This window comes from Oncorhynchus mykiss, chromosome 28 (assembly GCF_057628025.1).
Source record: "Oncorhynchus mykiss isolate SJ-2025 chromosome 28, ASM5762802v1, whole genome shotgun sequence".
NCBI lineage: Eukaryota > Metazoa > Chordata > Actinopteri > Salmoniformes > Salmonidae > Oncorhynchus > Oncorhynchus mykiss.
In genome coordinates this window covers 9,203,491-9,227,335 of record NC_143049.1, presented here as the reverse complement: position 1 = coordinate 9,227,335, position 23,845 = coordinate 9,203,491, and the positions used below count along the sequence as shown (strand labels likewise).

The 23,845-nt window shown below is 39.7% G+C and overlaps 1 protein-coding gene across 1 annotated transcript in view; it reads left to right on the top strand.

The window, feature by feature from the left end:
- The first annotated feature begins 1,973 nt into the window (after positions 1-1,973).
- Positions 1,974-23,845, top strand: part of LOC110508446 (serine/threonine-protein kinase tousled-like 1-B) — a 44,130-nt gene continuing 22,258 nt past the window's right edge. The window contains exon 1 of the mRNA XM_036966308.2: positions 1,974-2,115. Coding sequence (XP_036822203.2) covers positions 2,091-2,115 — 25 coding nt within the window. The 5' untranslated portion in view covers positions 1,974-2,090. The remainder of the gene's footprint in view (positions 2,116-23,845) is intronic.

Here is a 23,845-nt window from a genome sequence, read left to right as displayed (position 1 = left end):
TATTGTACTTCCTGGGAAACACTAAAGACGGACCATTCGTTCCACATGAACATTTTCATTAAATGCAATGTTTCGCCAAACAATTGTCTCATGCAGGAATTCCCAAACTGGGGTACGCATACCCCTGGCCGTTTGGGGGTATGCCAAATAAAAAAGTGATTCACATTTTTAAAAAACATAATAAATAACTAAAAAAATATATACATATATTTGTATTTATTTATTATTATTTATGATTTATTGCTGTGAATTATTAATTTATTTCACACAAATCCTTACCTTCTGACCCATTCCACACATCTGCTGTAGACTAAGAGGGTGTATCTTTACTATAAAATATCTTTCTATTCTTTGTATGTCAGAGCTCTCAGCCCAACTCGATCAGCCTCATTATTGCAGAGCACTCACTCTATTCACTTGTGTGTGTGGTGTGACCTGCTCCTTATTAATACGTTTTGAATAAAGTAATATCCTGATTGGTGATTGATCTTGTCTCCTCATTATTGATTAGAATCTCAACTACATTTTTGCGACGAGGATGGGATTTGCAACTTCACCTGCTGACTGCTCCTGATGATCTAGATAAACTGTGCACAGGGGATCTGAAATTGGGATCTCAGGGAAACCACAATCATGAAAGAGCAGCTGGGCCCGCCTGGGCCAGATCCCGAACATAGTACTGAGAGAGTTGAGCTTGGACAATCTACCAATAGGTTAAGAAGCCCCTTTTGAGGGTACGCTCAGAGCAAGGTCTTCCTCAGAGGGTGACTAGCAGGACTGAGTTGAGTTGATAAGAGTGTTCTTAAGTGAGGTATCCTTGGACATAATTGTTAATTAGCCAGTTACGGGCAACCAAAAGTCCAGATCCGTGATACTGGGTTGATCACAGTAGGACTGGTGAGGTTAATGTGTAGAGCAAGGGACTAAAGCGTGACGCCTTACAAGGGCACCTGGCTTGGTGAAGTTCAAATTATAACGTGCAATGTTTTGATGAAATGTTTTGAACAATGAGGTAAACAGGTATGCCCTGGGTTAGTATTTTTTTATGCTATTGTGAGTGTTTGGTTATTCCTGGTACTTCTCCTGAGGTGGAGGTCAAATATACGAGGAAAGATTGGATTTTTGGGACAGTGTTACGCAATTAGATAGAAGACATGGGTACTCTGTTGGTAGTTCTGCACATTTGGATAGACATAAGAGAATCTATACCACAGTAATCGCAGTAGGCAATATCCTAGTGTGGAGACTACACCCCATTTTACGACCACCAATTAGAAAATATTTTGGTATGGGTTTCCCTGCTCATATAGACAGGGATTGAAATCTCAAAAAAGCGTTAACCGGTTTTCCTCTTGTTTGTCTCATTCCCCTGTGTGTCCTGTGTTTGTGAATGTAATATGAGAGTTGTGTGAGTGTAGAAATGAGTGTTCATCTGAAGTTTGGATAATAACATATAGAAATATGTATAATAAGCTGATTTAAATTGGGTTAATATGTTTCGATATAACGTTATCTTGGGGATCTGTCCATCACTGCCCATCATAGAATATCACAGGGTGGTATTGAGCGCGGGATGTTATTTTAGATAGTAGCGGCAAGTCTATAATTTCTGGAAGTCTAGAAAACCATTGAGGTGTCACGTCCTGACCGTAGTTCCTTTTTATGTCTCTATTTTGGTTTGGTCAGGGTGTGAGTTGGGGTGGGCATTCTATGTTTTCCATTCTATGTTTTGTTCTGTGTGTTGTATTTCTATGTGTATGGCCTGGTATGGCTCCCAATCAGAGGCAGCTGTCAGTCGTTGTCTCTGATTGAGTACCATACTTAGGTAGCCTGTTCCCACCTGTGTTTGTGGGTAGTTGTTTTCTGTTTTGTACCGTGTGGAATTGGTCGTGTGTTGTTTGTGTCTTTGTATTTATTAAATGTATTATGAATACTTACCATGCTGCACCTTGGTCCTCCACTCCTTCCAACAGCCGTTACATGAGGATACGTGTGGAGCATTATTCCCATGACCGGCTGGGCAGTGTCCGGGAAAGCACATTTTTTGGGGGGTCCTGCTGGGAGTATGTTTGAAGAGCTGCTTCTTAGCGATGGAGAGTACATGGAGTGGTGGATGTGAGTACCTAAGATTTCTAACGTTATATATTGATTCTGTGAAGATATGAAAATGTGACATTTGGGTGTGTATATAATCAGATTTGATGAAGTCATAATGGAACGAGTAATGATAATATACCAACTTGCGCACCCATACGTAAACATACGTAAAGGGTGTACAAAGTATTCTGAGGTTGAGTGGTCTGTTTTTAAAGATAGAGATTGGCGTATGTCAACTTTTGGTTAAAGTATGGGAAATTGACTTACCCTAACTGGTGTAACTATAAAATGCTTATGGAATTTCTCTTTGCAGTATGAGGAGTTGCTATATTTATCGAATAAACCCTATTTCCACACAGTTACAGCGAATTAAGATGGAATCTCAACGTAACTTGTAACGTGGTACATAGCCAAATTAATCTTTGCGAAGAAACACCTGGATGAATTTTAAGGCTATTTTCTGTTAATTGTATTTTTATGTGCCAGATGTTAAGAATTCAAACCATTATAATTGGGTTATTTGTGGGATTTACTTGTCATTTCAATAGGCATAGGTTCTATGTTACTGACTAAAATCTGGGATTCTGATTGCATTTCAACTATTGGTATGTTTTGCTTAGATATAGAAGCCAGTGTTTGTTTTTAAGATTTCAACTGGACGTTTTAGAAGCTTGCTTAGTTCAAATTGAAACACTCATTTATTCAACATGAATGGAGAAACCTACTGAGAATTTTGTTCATTTCAATCACTAAATTGAATATTTAATAATATGGATATGAATTGAATATATATACTTGTCAGCAACACCCAGTGTTTGTTTTATTACCTGTGGTCTAATCAGAAGGGACTGTTACCTAAATCTAAGGCATTATAATAATAACGGATTGGCAAATGCGATAGAGCTGTGACCATGATCTTAATTGATAACTAAACATGGGTATTAATTATTGCATGATAAAACAAGGCTACAACAGCAAGTTGTGGGCAGAAAGAGGCTTTAGTATTGTGAACTATTTGGATGTATTTTGTGGATTTGGCACATTGCGTGTTAATCTTAAAATAATAGACATTTAAGTGTAAAGCAGACAGAAGAGAAAGTTGTCAAGTTTGTTTAACCTTAACATATACTGGTAAGAATAGAAGAGTTTCCATGTTAGTCTGTGGGTGTACGTGATTGGTGCTCGCTGAAATTTAGCGGACTGTAAGGGACGACGTGGGTTAAGTTTGGTGTAGAGATATGACTAAGTTGAATGCGGAGATGTTCTTTGACAATTTCTAATTGTTATTACTCAATTCTATAGTTTAGTAACACCAGTGGTTTATTAAGCAACCAGTTCATGTAGTAATCTGTTTCCATTACGTGGAACAGTGTCAAGTAATTGAAGTGGATTGCAGTTAGTTTTGACTATTACGCTGATGAGACCGCACCAACTTTTTGAAGGTTCTAGATTTGTTAAACAATTATATTTTTACTGAATCACTGCAACAGGTTGCAATAAGATTACGGGAAAGGGGTTCTGGGTTTGTTTACTCTGTGATTTTTAAGTCTACCAAATGGTTTGCGAATTCCCACACACAACACACCTGTTATGAATATTTGTTAGTGTTTTTAACTTAAGGTATAGGGGGCAGCATTTTCACTTTTGGATAAATAGCGTGCCCTATTTTTAACTTCCTGCTACTCAAGCCAAGAATATAAGATATGCGTATCAGTAGTAGATTTGGATAGAAAACACTCTGAAGTTTCTAAAACCTTTTGAATCATGTCTAACAGAACTTATGTAGCTGGCAAAACCCCGAGGACTAACCATTCAGATTTTTTTTTTTTTTAGGTCACTGTCTGTTCAGTGAGTTCTCATTGGGAAACTATATTTCTTAGGCACTGTTTTTCAGTTCCTTCCACTGGATGTCACCAGTCTTTGGAATTTGGTTGAGGTTATTCCTTTGTGCAATGAAGTACGGCCATCTAGGAAATGGGTAACACTGAGAGTTGCGCAAGACTTAAAGTAGCGTTAGTTTCCTCTCGTCCTCTATTGAAAATAGATAGACCCGTCTTCGATTTGACCGACTATTAATGTTTAAAAATACCTAAAGTTGTATTACAAAAGTAGTTTGAAATGTTTTGGCAAAGTTTACAGGTAACTTTTGAAAGATTTTGTAGTGACTTCGCGGAATTTGGAAGCTGTTTCTTTGGGGGGGATCAAACTCGCCAAATAAATTGACATTTTGGATATATGGACGGAATTAATCAAACAAAAGGACCAATTGTGATGTTTATGGGACATATTGGAGTGCCAACAAAAGATGCTCGTCAAAGGTAAGGCATGTTTTATATTTTATGTGTTTTGTGTAGCGCCTGCAGGGTTGAAATATGCTACTCTCTTTGTTTACTGCTGTGCTATCATCAGATAATAGCTTCTTATGCTTTCGCCGAAAAGCCTTTTTAAAATCTGACATGTTGGCTTGATTCACGAGTCTAGCTTTAATTTAGTATCTTACATGTGTGATTTAATGAATTAGATTTTTATATAATTTTATTTGAATTTGCCGAGTTGCATTTTCCCTGGCTTTTGGCCAAGTGGGACGCAAGTGTCCCCTATACCATAAGAAGTTAATAGCATGTCTGATGGCCATATTGTGAGTGGCCTATTTCATTTGGTGTTAGTGGGTTTTTTCATTGGTTAGAGCCATGGTATCTTAAAGTTTTTATTTTCTGAGTTTAAATTAAACACGTGAATTATTTTGATAAATGTACTGAGAAATTACTGTAAACCTGGGATATGAAATGTTTGACTGTTTATAAATAATTAGTCTAATATATAGAAATGAACACTTATTTGAAGGACCTCTGTCCTGACTTTCTAGTGTTGATTGATCGCCCTCTATCAGAATTCAGGATCAGACGCAGACAGCTAGAGTCATAGATGTTTATTGATCCAAATAGAGGGCAGGAAAAATACAGGTCAAAGGCAGGCAGATGTCTGTAATCCAGGTCAGAGTCAATAAGGTACAGAACAGCAGGCAGGCTTGGGTCAGGACAGGCAGAGGTTCATAAATGGGTCAATCAGGCAGGTACAGAATGGCTGGCAGGCTCGGGGGCAGGATGCTCAGAACCGGGGAAACTAGGAAACAGAACTTGAGAAAGCAGCGAGACGGAAAACAAGTTGGTAAGACCTGACAAGATGAACTGGCAACAAACAGGACACCGGTATAAATACACTGGAGATAATGAGGAAGATGGGTGACACCTGGAGAGGGGTGGAGACGAGCACAGACGGTGAAACAGATCAGGGTGTGACAGCCCTCACTGGAAAGCTGAAAGATATTGGGTGATTTAAAGGTAATACGTAATTTTGTAATACTGATAATTATGAAGTTTATAGTTCATTTCCCTATTTGTGATTTGGACCATGGGAGAAAGAGGGCGTTGCCCTTATTCAAGGGCAGGTTATCTCAAGTCTATTTTCCTACGGCCGTTCCTACGGGGTAAACTGTTTCTTTACGGTGTTATTGAGGGTAGTGATTCTAATTCGATTTGGTATTTTAAATGTTTATTTTTATTTGACCAGTAGTGTTTTTTACACATTAATCGTCGTGTCAAAATGGGGGAATTACCAGTCCGCTGAGGGTTTTTGGATTTAAGTTTTAAACACATTGAATGATATATATAGAAGTGTATCGGGTGATATATGAAGGAGTGTATTGTGTGGCTTGTTTTATTTCTTCAGTATAAATCTCACCAGTTTGCGTCTGCTGGATGATCGAGATTACTCCCTAAGGATTAGAAGTCTAACTTCCTGATCCTGTGACTCTGCGTTGAGGTTGACAGTGTAATAAGGGAGTATAAGCCAATTTGAAAGTTGTTTCAACAGCATGTGTTTTCTTTGTTTTAGGATTTTAAACATTGGTAAAAATAATCATTTGTCATACACTCAATGCTTGTCTGGATTTCCTGACTCAGAAATGTACTGAACTGTTCTGTCCTCTCTTGAGGTTATGGTGAAGGTGAGTACAGATAATTCAGCCAAGAACATTGTGGACCTCAACCCTTCTAACCGGCTGAAGAAATGGCCTTCAATACGGCCCTGTCTTGCACCACTTCTACCGAGAGACCTGAGTCTGAGCCAGCAACCTGTACACAGCATCCAATCATCTCCCCCCCCCTTTCCTCTCTCTACCCTACTGAGGTTACATTTGCAAAACTCTTGGTTAACATAGAGATTCTAGGAACATCAGTAGGTGGGGGGTAAATTAACTATATTCTGGTAATCCGAACAATTGAACATATGCGGTGGTACTTAATGAATATGCTGTCAGTTCGGTTGTCATCTGAGACATTCGCATCAATGATAAGATGACAAACTCTATAGTGGAAAGTCTACACATCAGTTATCGGATTCACATGGAATTGTTGTTCAATTTAAATGTTTGAATATGAAATTATTCGTGATGGGATGAAATGTGATTTTTAGCTTCTAAAATGTGAGATTTGGGTTTTCATAAGACAGGGCTCTGCTCAATCAGTGGCCCACCCCTGTGACATGGGCTATAACTTTTCAAACACGCCCTCTCCTTTCCTATGAGCCCTTGACGACAATATAACCTCCTGTTCCGAGGACGTGAGGACGATGGTCCAATGTCAGAAATGGTTCAGATAATAACTACAGAACAAAGCCAACATCAGCGGGAGCTTTGTTTGCGACTGGTATGAACTTTGAACTCTTATTCACTACACAAGTGATACCTCCTGGCCTTTGAGTTAGCAACAGCAGATGCAAACGAGGGTTAGGAAGGAAAAGACAGAGTATCCCGTCTATCACCCAACGACGTTACTACAACGTATCCACTTGACAACCAGAGACATTCTTCAAAGGACTCAGTTGGGCAACACAGCCTTCCATCTACCACCAACATACCGAAGCGCAGCTCAGAGTAAATATTTATTGCATTTTCCTTTTCCAAATGGGTGGTAATTTAGAATGCATAAGATGCTGTATTTACAATAGCGCAGCTTCTTCCCTTTGTTCCTCAGTCTTCCCGCTCTTTCACTCAAACCCAGCCCCCTTTCTTTTGTGTAACAAGCTGTCATATCTGTTCCGCCCGCTAGGGACATTTTCCTTTGTGACAATTAGTAATCAAGTTAGGATTTAATTGTGATTAGTTAGGTATTTAGTAAGTAAATAATCAAACCCAATTTTTGTATTGCTGATTAAACTTGTTAGCCAGGGTTTGTGCAGATAACTAAGAATTTACAACTTTCAGATGTGACTGAATTAAGATGACGATTAATATTGACTGCTATTGATGTAAAATATTACTAGGTCTTTAAGAGTTTATTCGGGACGATAACAGCTCTATAAATGTTATTTAGTGGTGCCCGACTCTCTAGTTAATTACATTTACATGATTAGCTCAATCAGGTAATATTTTTTTAAAAATGTAATAGCATGTCATATCACTTAATCCCGCATAGCCAAAGACATGACACTGGTTGGCAAATGGACAAGGCATAATAGGTGGTAAAGTTGGTGGCGGCATCCACTTTGAACTGTAAAGCTATCTGAAGAAAATTAAGAAAAGATTGAGTGCCAGGAAGGAGGGGATTGGTCAACTGTGCCCGTAATTTATTTAGACTTGTCTAAAAAAATATATATATTTTGGGGTATCAGGTTGATTGTGGAGGTCTACATACTGCTACATTCATAGTAATTTAGACTAAGAATGCATTAAGATACTGATCTGTAATTATAACCTTGATGAGAATGTTAATACTAGAATTATGGATAATTATACTGTATGGTAAAATAAATGTACAGTCTGTCAGTGGCGTGTGCTAAATTAAGGGTTTTAACTTTGAGTGATAGGACCAATGTGAATCAGTGAAGAATGTAATTCTAAATTGGGGAGTTCTTCTGTCAAGTGTCTGGCAAAAGAACAATCTTAATCTTTTCTTTTTATTGGCCAGTCTGAGATATGGCGTTTTATTTGCAACTCTGCCTAGAAGGCCACATCCCGGAGTTGCCTCTTCACTGTTGACATTGAGACAGGTGTTTTGCAGGTGCTATTTAATGAAGCTGCCAGTTGAGGACTTGTGAGGCGTCTGTTTCTCATACTAGATACTCTAATGTACTTGGCCTCTTGCTCAGTTATGCCCCGGGGCCTCCCACTCTTTCTATTCTGGCTAGAGTCAGTTTGCGCTGTTCTGTGAAGGGAGTAGTACACATCATTGTACGAGATCTTCAGTTTCTTGGCAGTTTCTCGCATAGAATAGCCTTCATCTCTCAGAACAAAAATAGACTGAGTTTCAGAAGAAAGTTCTTTGTTTTTGGCCATTTTGAGCCTGTAATCGAACCCACAAACGCTGATACTCCAGATACTCAACTAGTCTATAGAAGGCCAGCTTTATTGCTTCTTTAACCAGGACAACTGTTTTCAGCTGTGCTAACATAATTGCAAAAGGGTTTTCTAATGATCAATTAGCCTTTTACAATGATCAACTTGGAATAGCTAACACAATGTGCCATTGGAACACAAGAGTTATGGTTGCTGATAATGGGCCTCTGTATGCCTATGTAGATATTCCATAAAAAAATCTGCCATGTTTACAACATTAACAATGTCTACATTATATTTCTGATCAATTTGATGTTTTAATGGACAAAAAATATTGATTTTCTTTCAAAAACAAGGGAATTTCTAAGTGACCCCAAACTTTTGAACGGTAGTGTATATCCATGACCAAATTACATTTTTATTGATAATACTCAGGAACTATAGCAGTTTTATGCTAATGGAACATAGGCGTTGCCTTATAAATAGTGGGATCATAATGCTTGTACTGGGTCATGTTCATTAGGCACTAAACGGAAGACATTTTACTTAAACCGTTAGTCTGCCCGGATTTGTCCAAGATATGACAATTTTAGTTTCTACAGATGATGCTTTAGGAATGGAAATTATTTCCACCATGTTGACCCATTGGAGTATGCTCAGTTTATATATTTTTTTTTTATTTAACCAGGTAGGCTAGTTGAGAACAAGTTCTCATTTACATCTGCGACCTGGCCAAGATAAAGCATAGCAGTGTGAACAGACAACAGAGTTACACATGGAGTAAACAATTAACAAGTCAATAACACAGTAGAAAAAGTGTGTGCAAAAGGCATGAGGAGGTAGGTGAATAATTAAAATTTTGCAGATTAACACTGGAGTGATAAATGATCAGATGGTCATGTACAGGTAGAGATACTTGTGAGCAGAAAAGTAAATACATATAAACATTATGGGGATGAGGTAGGTAAAATTAGGTGGGCTATTTACCGATAGACTATGTACAGCTGCAGCGATCGGTTAGCTGCTCAGATAGCAGATGTTTGAAGTTGGTGATGGAGATAAAAGTCTCCAACTTCAGCTGGGTTTTTTTTTGTGTTTTTTTTGGGGGGGGGGGGTTTGCGCAATTCGTTCCGGTCACAGGCAGCAGAGAACTGGAACGAAAGGCGGCCAAATGAGGTGTTGGCTTTAGGGATGATCAGTGAGATACACCTGCTGGAGCGCGTGCTACGGGTGTTGCCATCGTGACCAGTGAACTGAGAAGGCGGAGCTTTACCTAGCATGGACTTGTAGATGACCTGGAGCCAGTGGGTCTGGCGACGAATATGTAGCGAGGGCCAGCCGACTAGAGCATACAGGTTGCAGTGGTGGGTGGCATAAGGTGCTTAAGTAACAAAACGGATGGCACTGTGATAAACTGCATCCAGTTTGCTGAGTATTGGAAGCTATTTTGTAGATGACATCGCCGAAGTCGAGAATCGGTAGGATAGTTTTACTAGGGTAAGTTTGGCGGCGTGAAGGAGGGTTTGTTGCGGAATAGAAAGCTGACTCTATTTGATTTTAGATTGGAGATGTTTGAAATGAGTCTGGAAGGAGAGTTTACAGTCTAGCCAGACACCTAGGTACTTACACCTAGATACAGTGCCTTGCGAAAGAATTCGGCCCCCTTGAACTTTGTGACCTTTTGCCACATTTCAGGCTTCAAACATAAAGATATAAAACTGTATTTTTTTGTGAAGAATCAACAAGTGGGACACAATCATGAAGTGGAACGACATTTATTGGATATTTCAAACTTTTTTAACAAATCAAAAACTGAAAAATTGGGCGTGCAAAATTATTCAGCCCCTTTACTTTCAGTGCAGCAAACTCTCTCCAGAAGTTCAGTGAGGATCTCTGAATGATCCAATGTTGACCTAAATGACTAATGATGATAAATACAATCCACCTGTGTGTGTGTGTGTAATCAAGTCTCCGTATAAATGCACCTGCACTGTGATAGGCTCAGAGGTCCGTTAAAAGCGCAGAGAGCATCATGAAGAACAAGGAACACACCAGGCAGGTCCGAGATACTGTTGTGAAGAAGTTTAAAGCCGGATTTGGATACAAAAAGATTTCCCAAGCTTTAAACCTCCCAAGGAGCACTGTGCAAGCGATAATATTGAAATGGAAGGAGTATCAGACCACTGCAAATCTACCAAGACCTGGCCGTCCCTCAACTTTCAGTTCATACAAGGAGAAGACTGATCAGTGATGCAGCCAAGAGGCCCATGATCACTCTGGATGAACTGCAGAGATCTACAGCTGAGGTGGGAGACTCTGTCCATAGGACAACAATCAGTCGTATATTGCACAAATCTGGCCTTTATGGAAGAGTGGCAAGAAAGCCATTTCTTAAAGATATCCATAAAAAGTGTTTAAAGTTTGCCACAAGCCACCTGGGAGACACACCAAACATGTGGAAGAAGGTGCTCTGGTCAGATGAAACCAAAATTGAACTTTTTGGCAACAATGCAAAACGTTATGTTTGGCGTAAAAGCAACACAGCTCATCACCCTGAACACACCATCCCCACTGTCAAATGTGGTGGTGGCAGCATCATGGTTTGGGCCTGCTTTTCTTCAGCAGGGACAGGGAAGATGGTTAAAATTGATGGGAAGATGGATGGAGCCAAATACAGGACCATTCTGGAAGAACCTGATGGAGTCTGCAAAAGACCTGAGACTGGGATGGAGATTTGTCTTCCAACAAGACAATGATCCAAACCATACAGCAAAATCTACAATGGAATGGTTCAAAAATAAACATATCAAGGTGTTAGACTGGCCAAGTCAAAGTCTAGACCTGAATCCAATCGAATCTGTGGAAAGAACTAAAACCTGCTGTTCACAAATGCTCTCCATCCAACCTCACTGAGCTCGAGCTGTTTTGCAAGGAGGAATGGGAAAAGATTTCAGTCTCGATGTGCATAACTGATAGAGACATACCCCAAGCGACTTACAGCTGTAATCGCAGCAAAGGGTGGCGCTACAAAGTATTAACTTAAGGGGGCTGAATAATTTTGCACGCCCAATTTTTCAGTTTTTGATTTGTTAAAAAAGTTTGAAATATCCAATAAATGTCGTTCCACTTCATGATTGTGTCCCACTTGTTGTTGATTCTTCACAAAAAAATAGTTTTATCTTTATGTTTGAAGCCTGAAATGTGGCAAAAGGTCGCAAAGTTCAAGGGGGCCGAATACTTTCGCAAGGCACTGTAGATGTCCACATATTCTAGGTCGGAACCATCCAGGGTGGTGATGCTAGTCAGGCGTGCGTGCGGGTGCAGGCAGCGAACGGTTGAAAAGCATGCGTTTGGTTTTACTAGTGTTTAAGAGCAGTTGGAGGCCACGGAAGGAGTGTTGTATGGCGTTGAAGCTCATTTGGAGGTTAGATAGCACAGTGTCCAAGGAAGTATCAAGATTTTGTTTCGTACTGATGAGAAAATGTATTCAGATTTAGATCAATTATCCTTCATTATATAAAAATATGTTAAGGTTAAACTAAATGAACCAACAGATGGTCATTTACAATGATATAATTTGTTTTATGCTTAAATTAAGTTGTTTAATTCCTTATTTGGTTTTCTACATGTGTATTAATGAATTTTTAAACCTTGTGATTTTCTTTTGAAGTAGAGGTGAGTCTCATGAGGGATTGTGATAAATGTTAAAGATTATGTTTAATACTGTTTATGCATCAATTGGTTGTTTTATGCAATATAATCGGGTTCTTAGAACTCTCATTTGTGTCTGTGTGAACTGAGAGGAGCTTCTGAAGCTTGGGCTGGCAACTGATTAAGTTATGGCTAGGTGATAAAACCAGCCACATTCCATTCTATGATTAGTGGTGCATGTGAGATGTCCCCGGTCTGACTGATCCTGCATTTCATAGACTGAATTGGTGTCTGTAAGGTACCAGGGACAAGATCTTTTATGAGTAGCTGATAAAAAGAACCTCGTCTTGGGGGCCAAACCCTGGTTTCCATGCATGAGAACAGTCTTTACAGCATATACTGTCTGCTGTGAATTATTCATTTCTTTCATACAATGGGTTAAAAGGTTAGGATTTGTATGTCAGAGCTCTCAGCCCAACACTCAAGTGTGTTGGGTCAACCAGCCTCATTATTGCAGAGCACTCACTCTATTCACGTGTGTGTTGTGACCTGCTCCTTATTAATACGTTTTGAATAAAGTAATATCCTGATTGGTGATTGACCTCGACTCTCCTTATTATTGATTATAATTTCCATGACTTCTTTTTTTAAATCCGCTCTATTGATGTCATTTACAGACATGAATCCTAAATGCAGGTAACATTTTATTTTGTTAATCTCTGCAGGTTTCTCATCTCATTTCTTGGAGCCTGGTGTAGTTGGATGCCACCATAGAGCCCCACAGTATAAAACCATGTAATTCTCTCTCAGACAAGGTGTGTTTTATCAGTATATTCCCCTCAATTTACTCTGAATTTGAAATGCTAAATTAGCAACAGAGAAGACCTCAGCAAGACTGCAAAGTCAGACTAAGTCTGGCCATGTGGAGAGGTGCAGCTATAGTGAGGGGCAACTTACCGGTCTGGTCAGGGCGAGCATGAGGGATACAGTTTATCCTGTGTCGCTATTAAGTTACGTTTGAGCGTCTTAGCAATACAATGTGTTCAATACAGTTTAGTGTGAACCCCTTTTTACTCCATCCAACACAGGATCAATGTTCTCCAGTGTAACCTACTTCATATAGCCACCCAGAAGAAAGGCACACTTCAGGTTGACTTGGTTTTCATCTGCAGTAAAATATATCAAACAGCGATGACAGGCATTGACAGGACGTTCACTGCTCTCAGAATATCTCTCTCGGACTTAATACACAAAGTGATCGTATAGTATAAATGCGTTGTGTTTAGAAAATTACAAATACAGTAAGACATACCTGCAGTAAAAGATGTCAAACAGTGACAGGATGGTCACAGCCACACGTTCACTGATTAGGTAGGCCATGAGGAGCAACAGTAATGATATCTATCTAAAAGATATGTGCCCTCCATGTGAAGTGAAATCAATCCATAAAGAGCACAAGTTCAACCCTTTTTATATAAACCTTTTAAGGTAACTTTCATTAATGTGATGACTGTTTATAGAATCATTACCTACTATGTTCAATTGTTACCAGATTCAATTAATCATGTAACAATTAAGTCATTTGGAATTTGGGGCACCACGGAAGAAGTTTAACGAGTTACCATCTCCCGAAATAAACTCTAGAAGATATATAAGTTATATATTGATAAGTCACTTATTAATCATTACTTCTGAACAGTCGTAACCTTCCTGTATCTGCAAGAACCCCAGCCCTTTCTGATTATTCAGTCCTACACAAATGTATTTAATTATTTACTAACTGAATAATAACAGTACATACACTTACAATGGAGAGTGGGTGGGGAAAGAGAGCTAGAGAAAGATACATTTATCGTGGATACATTGTATAACTATTCTCATAAATCAAATACCTTGCACATGAACCACCCCATCTGGGTAAGAAATGTAATGTATTTATGTGTAGATGTCTTTGTCCATCTCTCTGTTGCAACCAATCAATCCTTCTATGGGAAGGGCTTGGTGTAAGGCTCTGGTTGTCCACCAGAGGTCACTATGTCCGTAGTTGTTTTGGTCTTGTAGTGGAGTGTTTTCAGAGCAGCTACTTAGATGCACTCATGATTGTCTGAGGTGAACTTCTTGCCTCTTTTCTTGAGTCACGTTACACACACACACACAGCTGCAGACTGTCAAATGTTCTGGTCTAGTGAATTTCTCGTCACCTCGTTTTGAGTTTCAGAGTTTCCAACCATTTCAACGTGTAGCCACAGCTGCACGCTTTATGGTCTGGGAGTTTCATCCATTTGTAACGTTTAGCTCATCCTTCACGTCTACTGGTCTGCATGTTAATTCTTAGCAGTCCTTTTAAGCACTTTGGTTGAAAAGGCCAGTACTATCACACTGACATGTTCTTCTGACCTCATTCGGGGAGTGGCTTAGTTAATGTGCAACGGACATGAGAACTATGATCTCGTTAGAAAACAAAAATCACATTTATCTTTACAAAAATAGTTATCATTCTTCATATTGTATTGACATCATGTTGGATGGAAACATAATAGCCAAAGGGGGTTTCCTTCCTAAGTTACAATATCAGTTTTTAAATGTCCCAAAATGACAAGTAGGATGACGTGATTATTCCTTAGATCCCCACTGATCATTTTTAACCTTCCGGTCTTAGAAATATTGTTCCAAAGTTCACTCTTGGGATGTTAGTTTTTGGGTGGCAATATCTCTGCAACAAAGACATTCCAATCTTGATACTAGAGAGCAGGAGAGGATTCTCTGATGCATAAGATTTACGATTGGCATGAGGTGTTGTAACGGCTTTCTTCCTGGGAAGGAGAGGTGGACCAAAAACGCAGCGTGGTTAGGGTTAAACATCTTTTAATAAAGACTAATACCGAAAACACTACAAATGTGAAAACCGAAAACAGTCCTGTGTGGTGAAACAGACACGGAAATAATCACCCACAAAAACCCAACACAAAACAGGCTACCTAAATATGGTTCCCAATCCGAGACAATGACGAACACCTGCCTCTGATTGAGAACCATATCAGGCCAAACACAGAAACGGACAAACTAGACACACAACAGAATGCTCACGTCCTGACCAACACTAAAACTAGGAAAACACAAGAACTATGGTCAGAACGTGAAGGGTCGACCACGAGTGTCATGACAGTAGTACGACAATAACATTCACTTAATATTTCATTAAAGAAGCAATAGTCAGTGACATTACAGTGCACTGACTGACGCTTCTAATTAGCTCGTCATTAACATGGCTAGCTAAGACAGCAAACACTTGGTTAACTTGCTGAAATAGGCTTGAAATATATTAACGGCAACATAAATATTTACATATTCACATTCACTATTGACTTTGGGATATATGAACCAGTTTTCAAAAGACACTAGTGTTATATAGTTTTCATGTACAGAGGAAGGAAACACTAACCTGCTCAGAATATTTCTCTGACTGAAGAACAGGTTGACTAACTTTCCAAATAAACGAGAAGCACTCAAAACCCACTAGTTGTTCTTTCAAGGAAAATAATTAAAGTCTGAAGACTTCTCATATTGCCAACCTTACTAGAATGGCAGTAAATATTTGTATGAATTCGATAACACAATGAAAGGAAACTTTATTAATAATCACACCTTTTTCTGAAGTGAATGGTTTCACCCACTACTCTGCTCCCGAACTGCGGTGTTCTGTGACATTTCCATTGTGCGTAGTAGCGCAAGTGAGGTTGATGGAAACTCTACATTTTCACTTTAACGCCAGCACACAACGCCAACACAGAAGACCAGGACATGGAAGTATGCTCGAGGTAAGTTTTATTTTAACATCGGATCGGACGCGTTTCCCCACCTCCCACCGCAGACTGCATGATTTCTCAGACTGTCAACACAATAGAGCCTCCCCTCAGCTAGGTTAACCTCCCCTAACTCCCGAAGGTAAATATATCGGGCATGCAAAAGTGACACTGCACACTGAATTATTTTGTTATGGCACTGCAACAAGATAATTATTCTAACAAAAGGCACTACAAACAATATGGTGAAAAGCACTACAATCGTGCTCTGGTGCTTCACATCATATGGGACCCACCCTTGGCCCTGCTCTACTCCTGTAACACTCTACTGCTATGTGCCGAAATAGGGAGGGGGAATGCCAGACAACATATAGAAAGTGTTGGCAGTTGATGTTATTCTTCAATAACAGACCCCAAAGAAAAATATTTATTCAAAGAGGATAAATCAGTTTTTGCAAAGTTGATGGTAGATTTGAATTCTTCCCTGTTCTCGTTGTTTCTCCACTGAACAAAGAGACAGGATGTAGTTTATACCAAAACCTAGCCTGTGGTTGACCAATTAGAATTCCTTGCAGTAAAATTGGGCCAATGGCCAAATACCAAGTATCCCGTTTCATGCTCAATATATAGACAATTTGGACCAATGAGAACTTGCCACATGTAGCTATGAGTCCTGGACTGGAACCCTTACCCAGATTCTAAACCGATGTTGAACTGAAAAACAACTAGTTCCATTGATCTTTAGTTATCTGCGTTGTGTTTTTATCTTTAAATATTCTTACACTTCCCCCTCGATCATTTAAAAAATAAATATGCTTAATGTATTATCGAAAACATGAAACTAGACAGTAAAAACCGCAGTAAGCAGAAAATAATTTACATTAAACACCTTGCATTTCTATAAAACACAAAGGGCATATTGTACTTGCAGTTGCAATGACAAAACATTTCAAACATCTTTAACTTGTCTACGAGACACTAATATTCAATCATCCAATTGGCTAGGTAATCATTCAGAGTCCTTTGAGAGTATGTTCTGACAGCCTGTGGGTAGTGAGGAATTCTTCTTCCGTTCCACTGTTTGTTAATGACGTCTCTAAAGAACACTTCACTGGTGATTTTGTATCGTTTCAGGTACAGGCCTTGTGTCAGGGGATATTGCTGAATCTTCAGATGGTAGATTCTCATAACCTGTAACGGAGGGGTGGAAAAAAGCAAACGTCCTGGTTCCAAGAAATGTATATTTCACTAAGTAAGAATGTCTTGTTTTTCTGAAAAAAAAAAAAAAAAAAATTGACATTTCACCTAGATATCCCTAATTTGGAGCCTGCGGTGTAAAACGTAGAAGCGTTATCAGGTTCTGATCGGCTTACTATGCTTCTTCCCCTGAGATTGGCCAGCGATTGCTAGCCAATCAGTTCTTTATCCTCCAGGCTCCACTTTGTCATCAAAATAGACACCCTTGCAATGAGCGACATGTATCAATCGTGATGTGACTTTCAATGCTGACCTCGTAAAGGGCAAAACTTGATCAGGACCTTCCCATTTTGTCCCTAATGTGTCTGTTACGTGTTTTTTAATTTTTTACCATCGCCCACTGTCCTGGCACTATGTCATGTCCCCCATCGGGAGTTATTGCCTCTTGTCTGTCTGCTTCCCCCTACTGCATTATAAAGTTGTATGCAATAGTTAAGCATTGTGTCACTTATAACGTGTATGTCTGCCTTTCTCAAATTTGAATGTGCCTGGTAGTGACATGGGTCGACCTGTGACTACCTCAAATGGACTCAACCCTGTGGGTTTGTTATGAGTGGCCCGTATACTACATAAGACCGTAGGCAATGCGTCTCCGCTCAATAATACCTTGTGATATTACTGTGACGGGCAGTGACTAGCGGAACCCCTCGAACATTCCGCTGAAAAGGCAGCGCGCAAAATTATTTATTTTTTTGAAATATGTAACTTTCATACATTCACAAGTGCAATACACCAAATTAAGAAACTTCTTGTTCATCTACCCATCGTGTCCGATTTCAAAAAGGCTTTACAGCGGAAGCACAACATATGATTATGTTAGGTCATAGCCTAGTCACAAACGCATACATCCATTTTCCAGCCAAAGAGAATTTATCCCTAACCTTTGATCTTCATCAGATGACACTCATAGGAGTTCATGTTACACAATACATGTATGTTTTGTTCAAGAGTGCATATTTATATCAAAAAATCTGTTTACATTGGCGCGTTACGTTCAGTAATGTTTTGCTTCCAAAACATCCGGTGATTTTGCAGAGAGTCACATCAATTTACAGAAAGTCATCATAAACTTTAAGATACAAGTGTAATGCACAGAATTAGAGACTTCTCCTTAATGCAACAGCTGTGTCAGATCTCAAACTTTACGGAAAACGCAAACCATGCAATCTGAATACGGTGCTCAGACAACAAATCAAGCCAAAAATCGGAAAAAAAATCGGAGAAAAAAAATCGGAAAAAATCGGAGAAAAAAAATCGGAAAAAATCGTGGAAAAAAATCCGGAAAAATCGGAAAAAAAATCGGAGTCAGAAATAGCGTTAAATATTCACTTACCTTTTGTTGATCTTCATCAGAATGCACTCCCAGGAATCCCAGCTCTACAATAAATGTTTGATTTGTTCGATAAAGTCCATCATTCATGTCCAAATATCTCCTTTTGTTAGCGCGTTCAGTTCAAAATCACGACGCGCGGGCAGGTCCAAGCAAAAGTTCAGAAAAGTCAAATTAGTCGTTTGATTCTATGCATCGTTTGAAAAATGTCAATCTTTAGGATGTTTTTAAAAAAATCATAAATCTTCAATAATGTTCCAACTGGAGAATTCCTTTGTCTTCAGAAATGCCTTGGAACGCAAGCTAACTCTCACGTGAACGCGCGTGACCAGCTCATGGCACTCTGGCAGACCTCTGACTCATTCAACTCCCATACCCCCTCCTTCACAGTAGAAGCATCAACCAATGTTCTAAAGACTGACTTCTAGTGGAAGCCTTAAGAAGTGCAATTTGACCCCATAGACACTGTATATTCGATAGGCAATGAGTTGGAAAAACTACAAACCTCAGATTTCCCACTTCCTGGTAGGATTTCTCAGGTTTCCACCAGCCATATGAGTTCTGTTATGCTGCCCCCTATCCCAGGATTTAACAGGATAACTGTTAAATAGAAACGTATTATGCAAATTTCAATCAGATTACTATGCAAATTTAAATCTCTTATCTAAATTTCTAATTCTCTCATCACATTCACACTACTGTTCACAAAACGCACTAATCAATTAGTTGTTTTCTACAATATTTGTTATAACCTGCAGGAATATTTCCAACTCAGTTAGTTCCTGGGATACCATAACTCATACATTTACATCTTACTATACTAACCCAGGGCATTACCTATATTTTATTTACATACTATATTTTCATTGATTTCACTAGTCGTAGGCATCCCTTTTTCTGAACCCCACACCCTAGACTTTTAACCAGTCCTATTCTCACTAGTCATAGGCGTCTCTTTTTGTCAGAAGGAGAGTGTAGCTGGTGCATGAAGTCAGGCGCAGGAGAGCAGAATGAGTGAGCAACGTACTTTACTCAAGGTAACAATTACACTTGACCAAAACAAGACGGTAAAGAGAACGCACGGGTGAACACAGCACCCGTCAAAAAAACAGCCATCAAAATAAACCTAACTGAACATGTAATAATCCCGCACAACACCGTGGGGGAAACAGAGGGTTTAAATACAGGAACAAATAATTGTGAAATGGAAAACAGGTGTGTGAAAACAAAGACAAAACCAAAGGAAAAAGAAAAGTGGATCGGCAAGTGGCTGGTAGACCGCCGAGCGCCGCCCGAACAAGGAGAGGCACTGACATCCGCGGAGGTCGCAACACTTTTTCAGAACCCCGTGTCCTAGTCCCTTTTGCCAGTACCCCTTAGGTCAGCAATCAAAATAATTGTTTCCAAGAAATATCAGTCTCGCTCTTTATCTGTCTGTGTTCGGGATCCCGTATTCACCCGCCAACGCCCCTCTCCTTGAACCTTAGGCAGGTATCAGCTTCTCCTCAGTGGAGTGAGTTTCCTCGAGTCACTTTGGTGTAACCCCTGTGCACAGTGTAACCCAGGTTAGAATGTAGTGGAAATTCTAATCAAGAAAGGGAGATGAGACTTTCAATTTCTTCAAACAATCATACTTTAATATCGATTTAATTATTGCAATAATGGAGCTGGTCAACGACCACCCATAGATGATCATTGAGAGCCCAACAATACAGAAAAAGCAAGGGGGTTATATAGAAATCCCAAAACTGCTTAGTCATGGTTGGTTCCACCCCTCCCCGGCAGATCAGGGCATCATAAGCTACTTTGTTTTCTTCTTGTGGCTATATGTATTGGGTGTGTGAGGTCATACCGCACAAACAAGTGATAACGTCAGTTCCGCTACTCCTATCTCTACCAAGCTTGCCTCTATTCTCTTCATATCTCCACACAGCTGTGCCCGTGGAAGATAGTAAAAGAAAAGGATGGACTGAAGAACTGTGGTCACTCCGAGGCTCTTTGTCTTATGTCGTGTGACCAAGTTACTCGGAAGCAAAGATGATTGGAAACAATACAGGTCTATTCTGTTCCTCAAGTGTATCTCTATCCCATGTACTTGACTACACGCCTAGACCAGCTGCTTTCTCAGAAGCACAACATTGGTAGAATTGAAATGTCTTACTATTGTTAAGCATATAATTGTTAACTATTAATATGAAACAAATCTGGTAAATTTTGCTTCCGGGTGTAAGAGGACCTACCAGAACCCAGTAGACATATTAATGACAGAACACAGAGTGAGCAGGTGATGAGGAAAAAATGGTTGAGGAGTTAGTGTCGTGGTAATTTCCTGTATTACTAAACATCGAGAGAGCAAACCACACAGAAGTCAGAGTTATATTATAAAGTCCATCTTTAAATATATGAGCTTCACCATAGCCCTCTTTGACTCTCAGATCAATTCAGTGTCTATAAATGAATTATCTGAGAGTGTTTACAAAATGGCAACAGATCTTTTATAGCAAAGATCCACCCCCTAGTCGACATGACAAACCACAGATAATAGGAACTTCACAAAGTGCCTTTTACTTGAAAGAGGAGTACCCCATAGCCAGATAGCATTAGCTATAAATTATCGTTCAGTTTGGTCTCCTAAACGAAGTTCTTATCTCGTTCTTGGTACAACATAGTACCAAAACATTACCTCATCCAATGGCATATATCAATTGTCAATTCTAGATACTCCCATCTCAATTACACCCCCTCCTGGACAAGATCAGAAAAGACAGTGAGCCTCTTAGGTCTTATACTAAATCAAGATAAGGGCAACCTCAGAGGGGACATACAATAGTTACAGACACATTCCCATAAGAAGACAAGCCTCCATTCTGTCCTCCTCCCCTTCTGATATTATTCATAGCATCACATGGTTTAACAGATACATTGACATATGAAGACAAGCCTGACCTCTCCCCCCTCTGGGCCCCTAGTGACTAAGCCCTAGCAGAGAAGGGATAACTGCAAACTGCCAACAGTATTGTCCAAAAGAAAACAACCTACTGACATATCTCACATCAGCATTATTATGTAAATAAAACTTATCAATGCTACCTAACTAATTCTGATTCTGCTACCACGGTTAGTCACCAGTAGAGTGCGCTTGGAGATGGCTTCATTTGCATTCCTGTAATCCACTGTCACCTGCCGGTCACAATTTGATTTCCTTGCGGGCTATACTTGACTGTTAGAGGCAGAGTGTGTCTTTTCAACAATACCCATTTCACATAGATCTCTAATCACTACTTTAGTAGCGGCCATAGCTTTCTTGCTGATGGGATATTGTGTTGTGCAAGGTGGGGCAACACCTGCGCACTGGTTCCATGTCCAAAGTTCCACACTTATTGTTCTTTGTAGTGTAAATAGGATGGTTCTGAACTGTAGAGCCCTGCAGTTGTCTTAATTTGCCACGTCACCTTTCCTTCAGAGATGTTCAGTGAAGTCAAGCATTAACATCAAGGCCTAAAATAGGTTGTTCAAAGTAGCCTATCCACACCCGTGCATCAATCTTCATTGGACTAATAGAAATTGATAATGGTTTGGTCTGTTTCATATCCGCCCACACTCCTGTTGCTCATCTTCTTGCCTGTGTACTGAGGACATAGGTTTTGCATAAGATATGGGAAATACAGTAACTTTAGCACCCGCATCTACTAAAAAAATCTACTGCAAAGTTGTTAACTCATGTTCACATATATTCCAGCAGATTTCATATGTACACCAGTTGAGATGGGCCGTAAAGAGGGAGTCTTTTAGTTAATCTCCACGGCATCCACATCCAGCAAACTCTGCTGCTGAGCCAGAGAGTGCTTCTTAGATTTCTGCATCAGCATTGTCGTTGGGCCTGTTGTCCTGTTTACTTTTTCCCTTAGACAGCCCCTGCTTCTTCTGGCCACTTCTCATTAGGACATTTTACCCGACATTCTCGTTGCCAGCGTCCAGAAATCCCTCAATAAAGACACACTCCAGGTTTCTCTTCTGCTGAACGAGTAATGTTGGTTTCCCTCGGAACCTGCACAGCTCTGACAGCCGGTTTATTATGTTGATGTCTCTGTCCAGTCGTGACAGCCTGTCGATGTCACCGTAGTTTTGACTCTCCCAATCAGTAGTGGAAACAAAAGTTTTACGCAAATCATTGTGTATGGATTGCATCAACCGATGTGTGAGCGCCCCATTTTTGGAGGAGTTGAGTGCATTTTCATCTTCCATGTTTTCGTCAAGTACACCATGTTCACGGTTGTTCAAAAGAAATGCTAAAAAATGTAACCCATCATAAGGATGTAGATTGTAGAGGTTTTTGTTATTGCTTTAAATGGTCCCACGTCCTCTTACCCACATCTCATGGACGCTTCGTAGTCTTTGACCATTTATCCAACTCTTTTGGAGATTCTGATTTGTGTAATTACTTTCACTGGGGGTTTATCTTTACTTCCTTTTAAATGGCCTGTGTTCTGGTCAGCCTAAGACATCGTTCGTCACCGCTGTCAGAATCGGTTGACTCAAAGCCAGGAAGTGCTGACCAGATGTTTGAAACCCGAGCTGCCTTGTGCAACTCGGCATGAGGGTAGATTGAGGGAACAGAGAGCCCACAGGTGGGGGCCAAGTCTGCCTTATCCACCCTTGCATCCTGCAATTGTTCAATTTAGCCTTTTAATGTTTTTATCTGTTCACCAAGAGCCCTCAAACTATCTTTATGCAATGTCCTATGATTATCTTGAAGGAATTTTTTTGTTTTCTCACTTTGGCTAAATAAGGTTAAAGACCATTGGGTCTGTCAGTGAGTCAGACATTCTCTGTATTTTTCTCCAAGCTTTTTGTATATCAGACAGATTCCATCTTCTGTCCTTGTCAACAATGACAGAATATTTCTTTATCTCCTGCCTACGCTCCTCTACTTTGAAATGGTTCTTCATATCACTAGACAGTGAATTTAATATATTTCTCATGTTCACATGCGGAGCACCTGTCCCGTCCATTTCAAGAGTGTTTTTCCTCACTTGAAAATGCCATTACACTAACTTAAAAAGTTGTATAATATTTATATACTTATTTAACCACACACTATTTTTTAACCCCTTGAGGACTAACCTCAAGGGGTTTCTGCAGGGCCTGGTTACCCCTAAAACTTGTTTACTTCAAAAGCTTGTACAAGGCTTACATAACCTTCACGTGTAAAAATTGCTACTCAACTAGCAACTAACTTCTGTTTCACACCCGTAATCAATTATGGCTTATTTTAACTGAGGGCTTTAACAGAGGACCCCTATATGTCCCAGACACGTAACTCATTGCATGCTCTTAAATAAACCTGATTTAGTTATTTGAAATGATATAGGT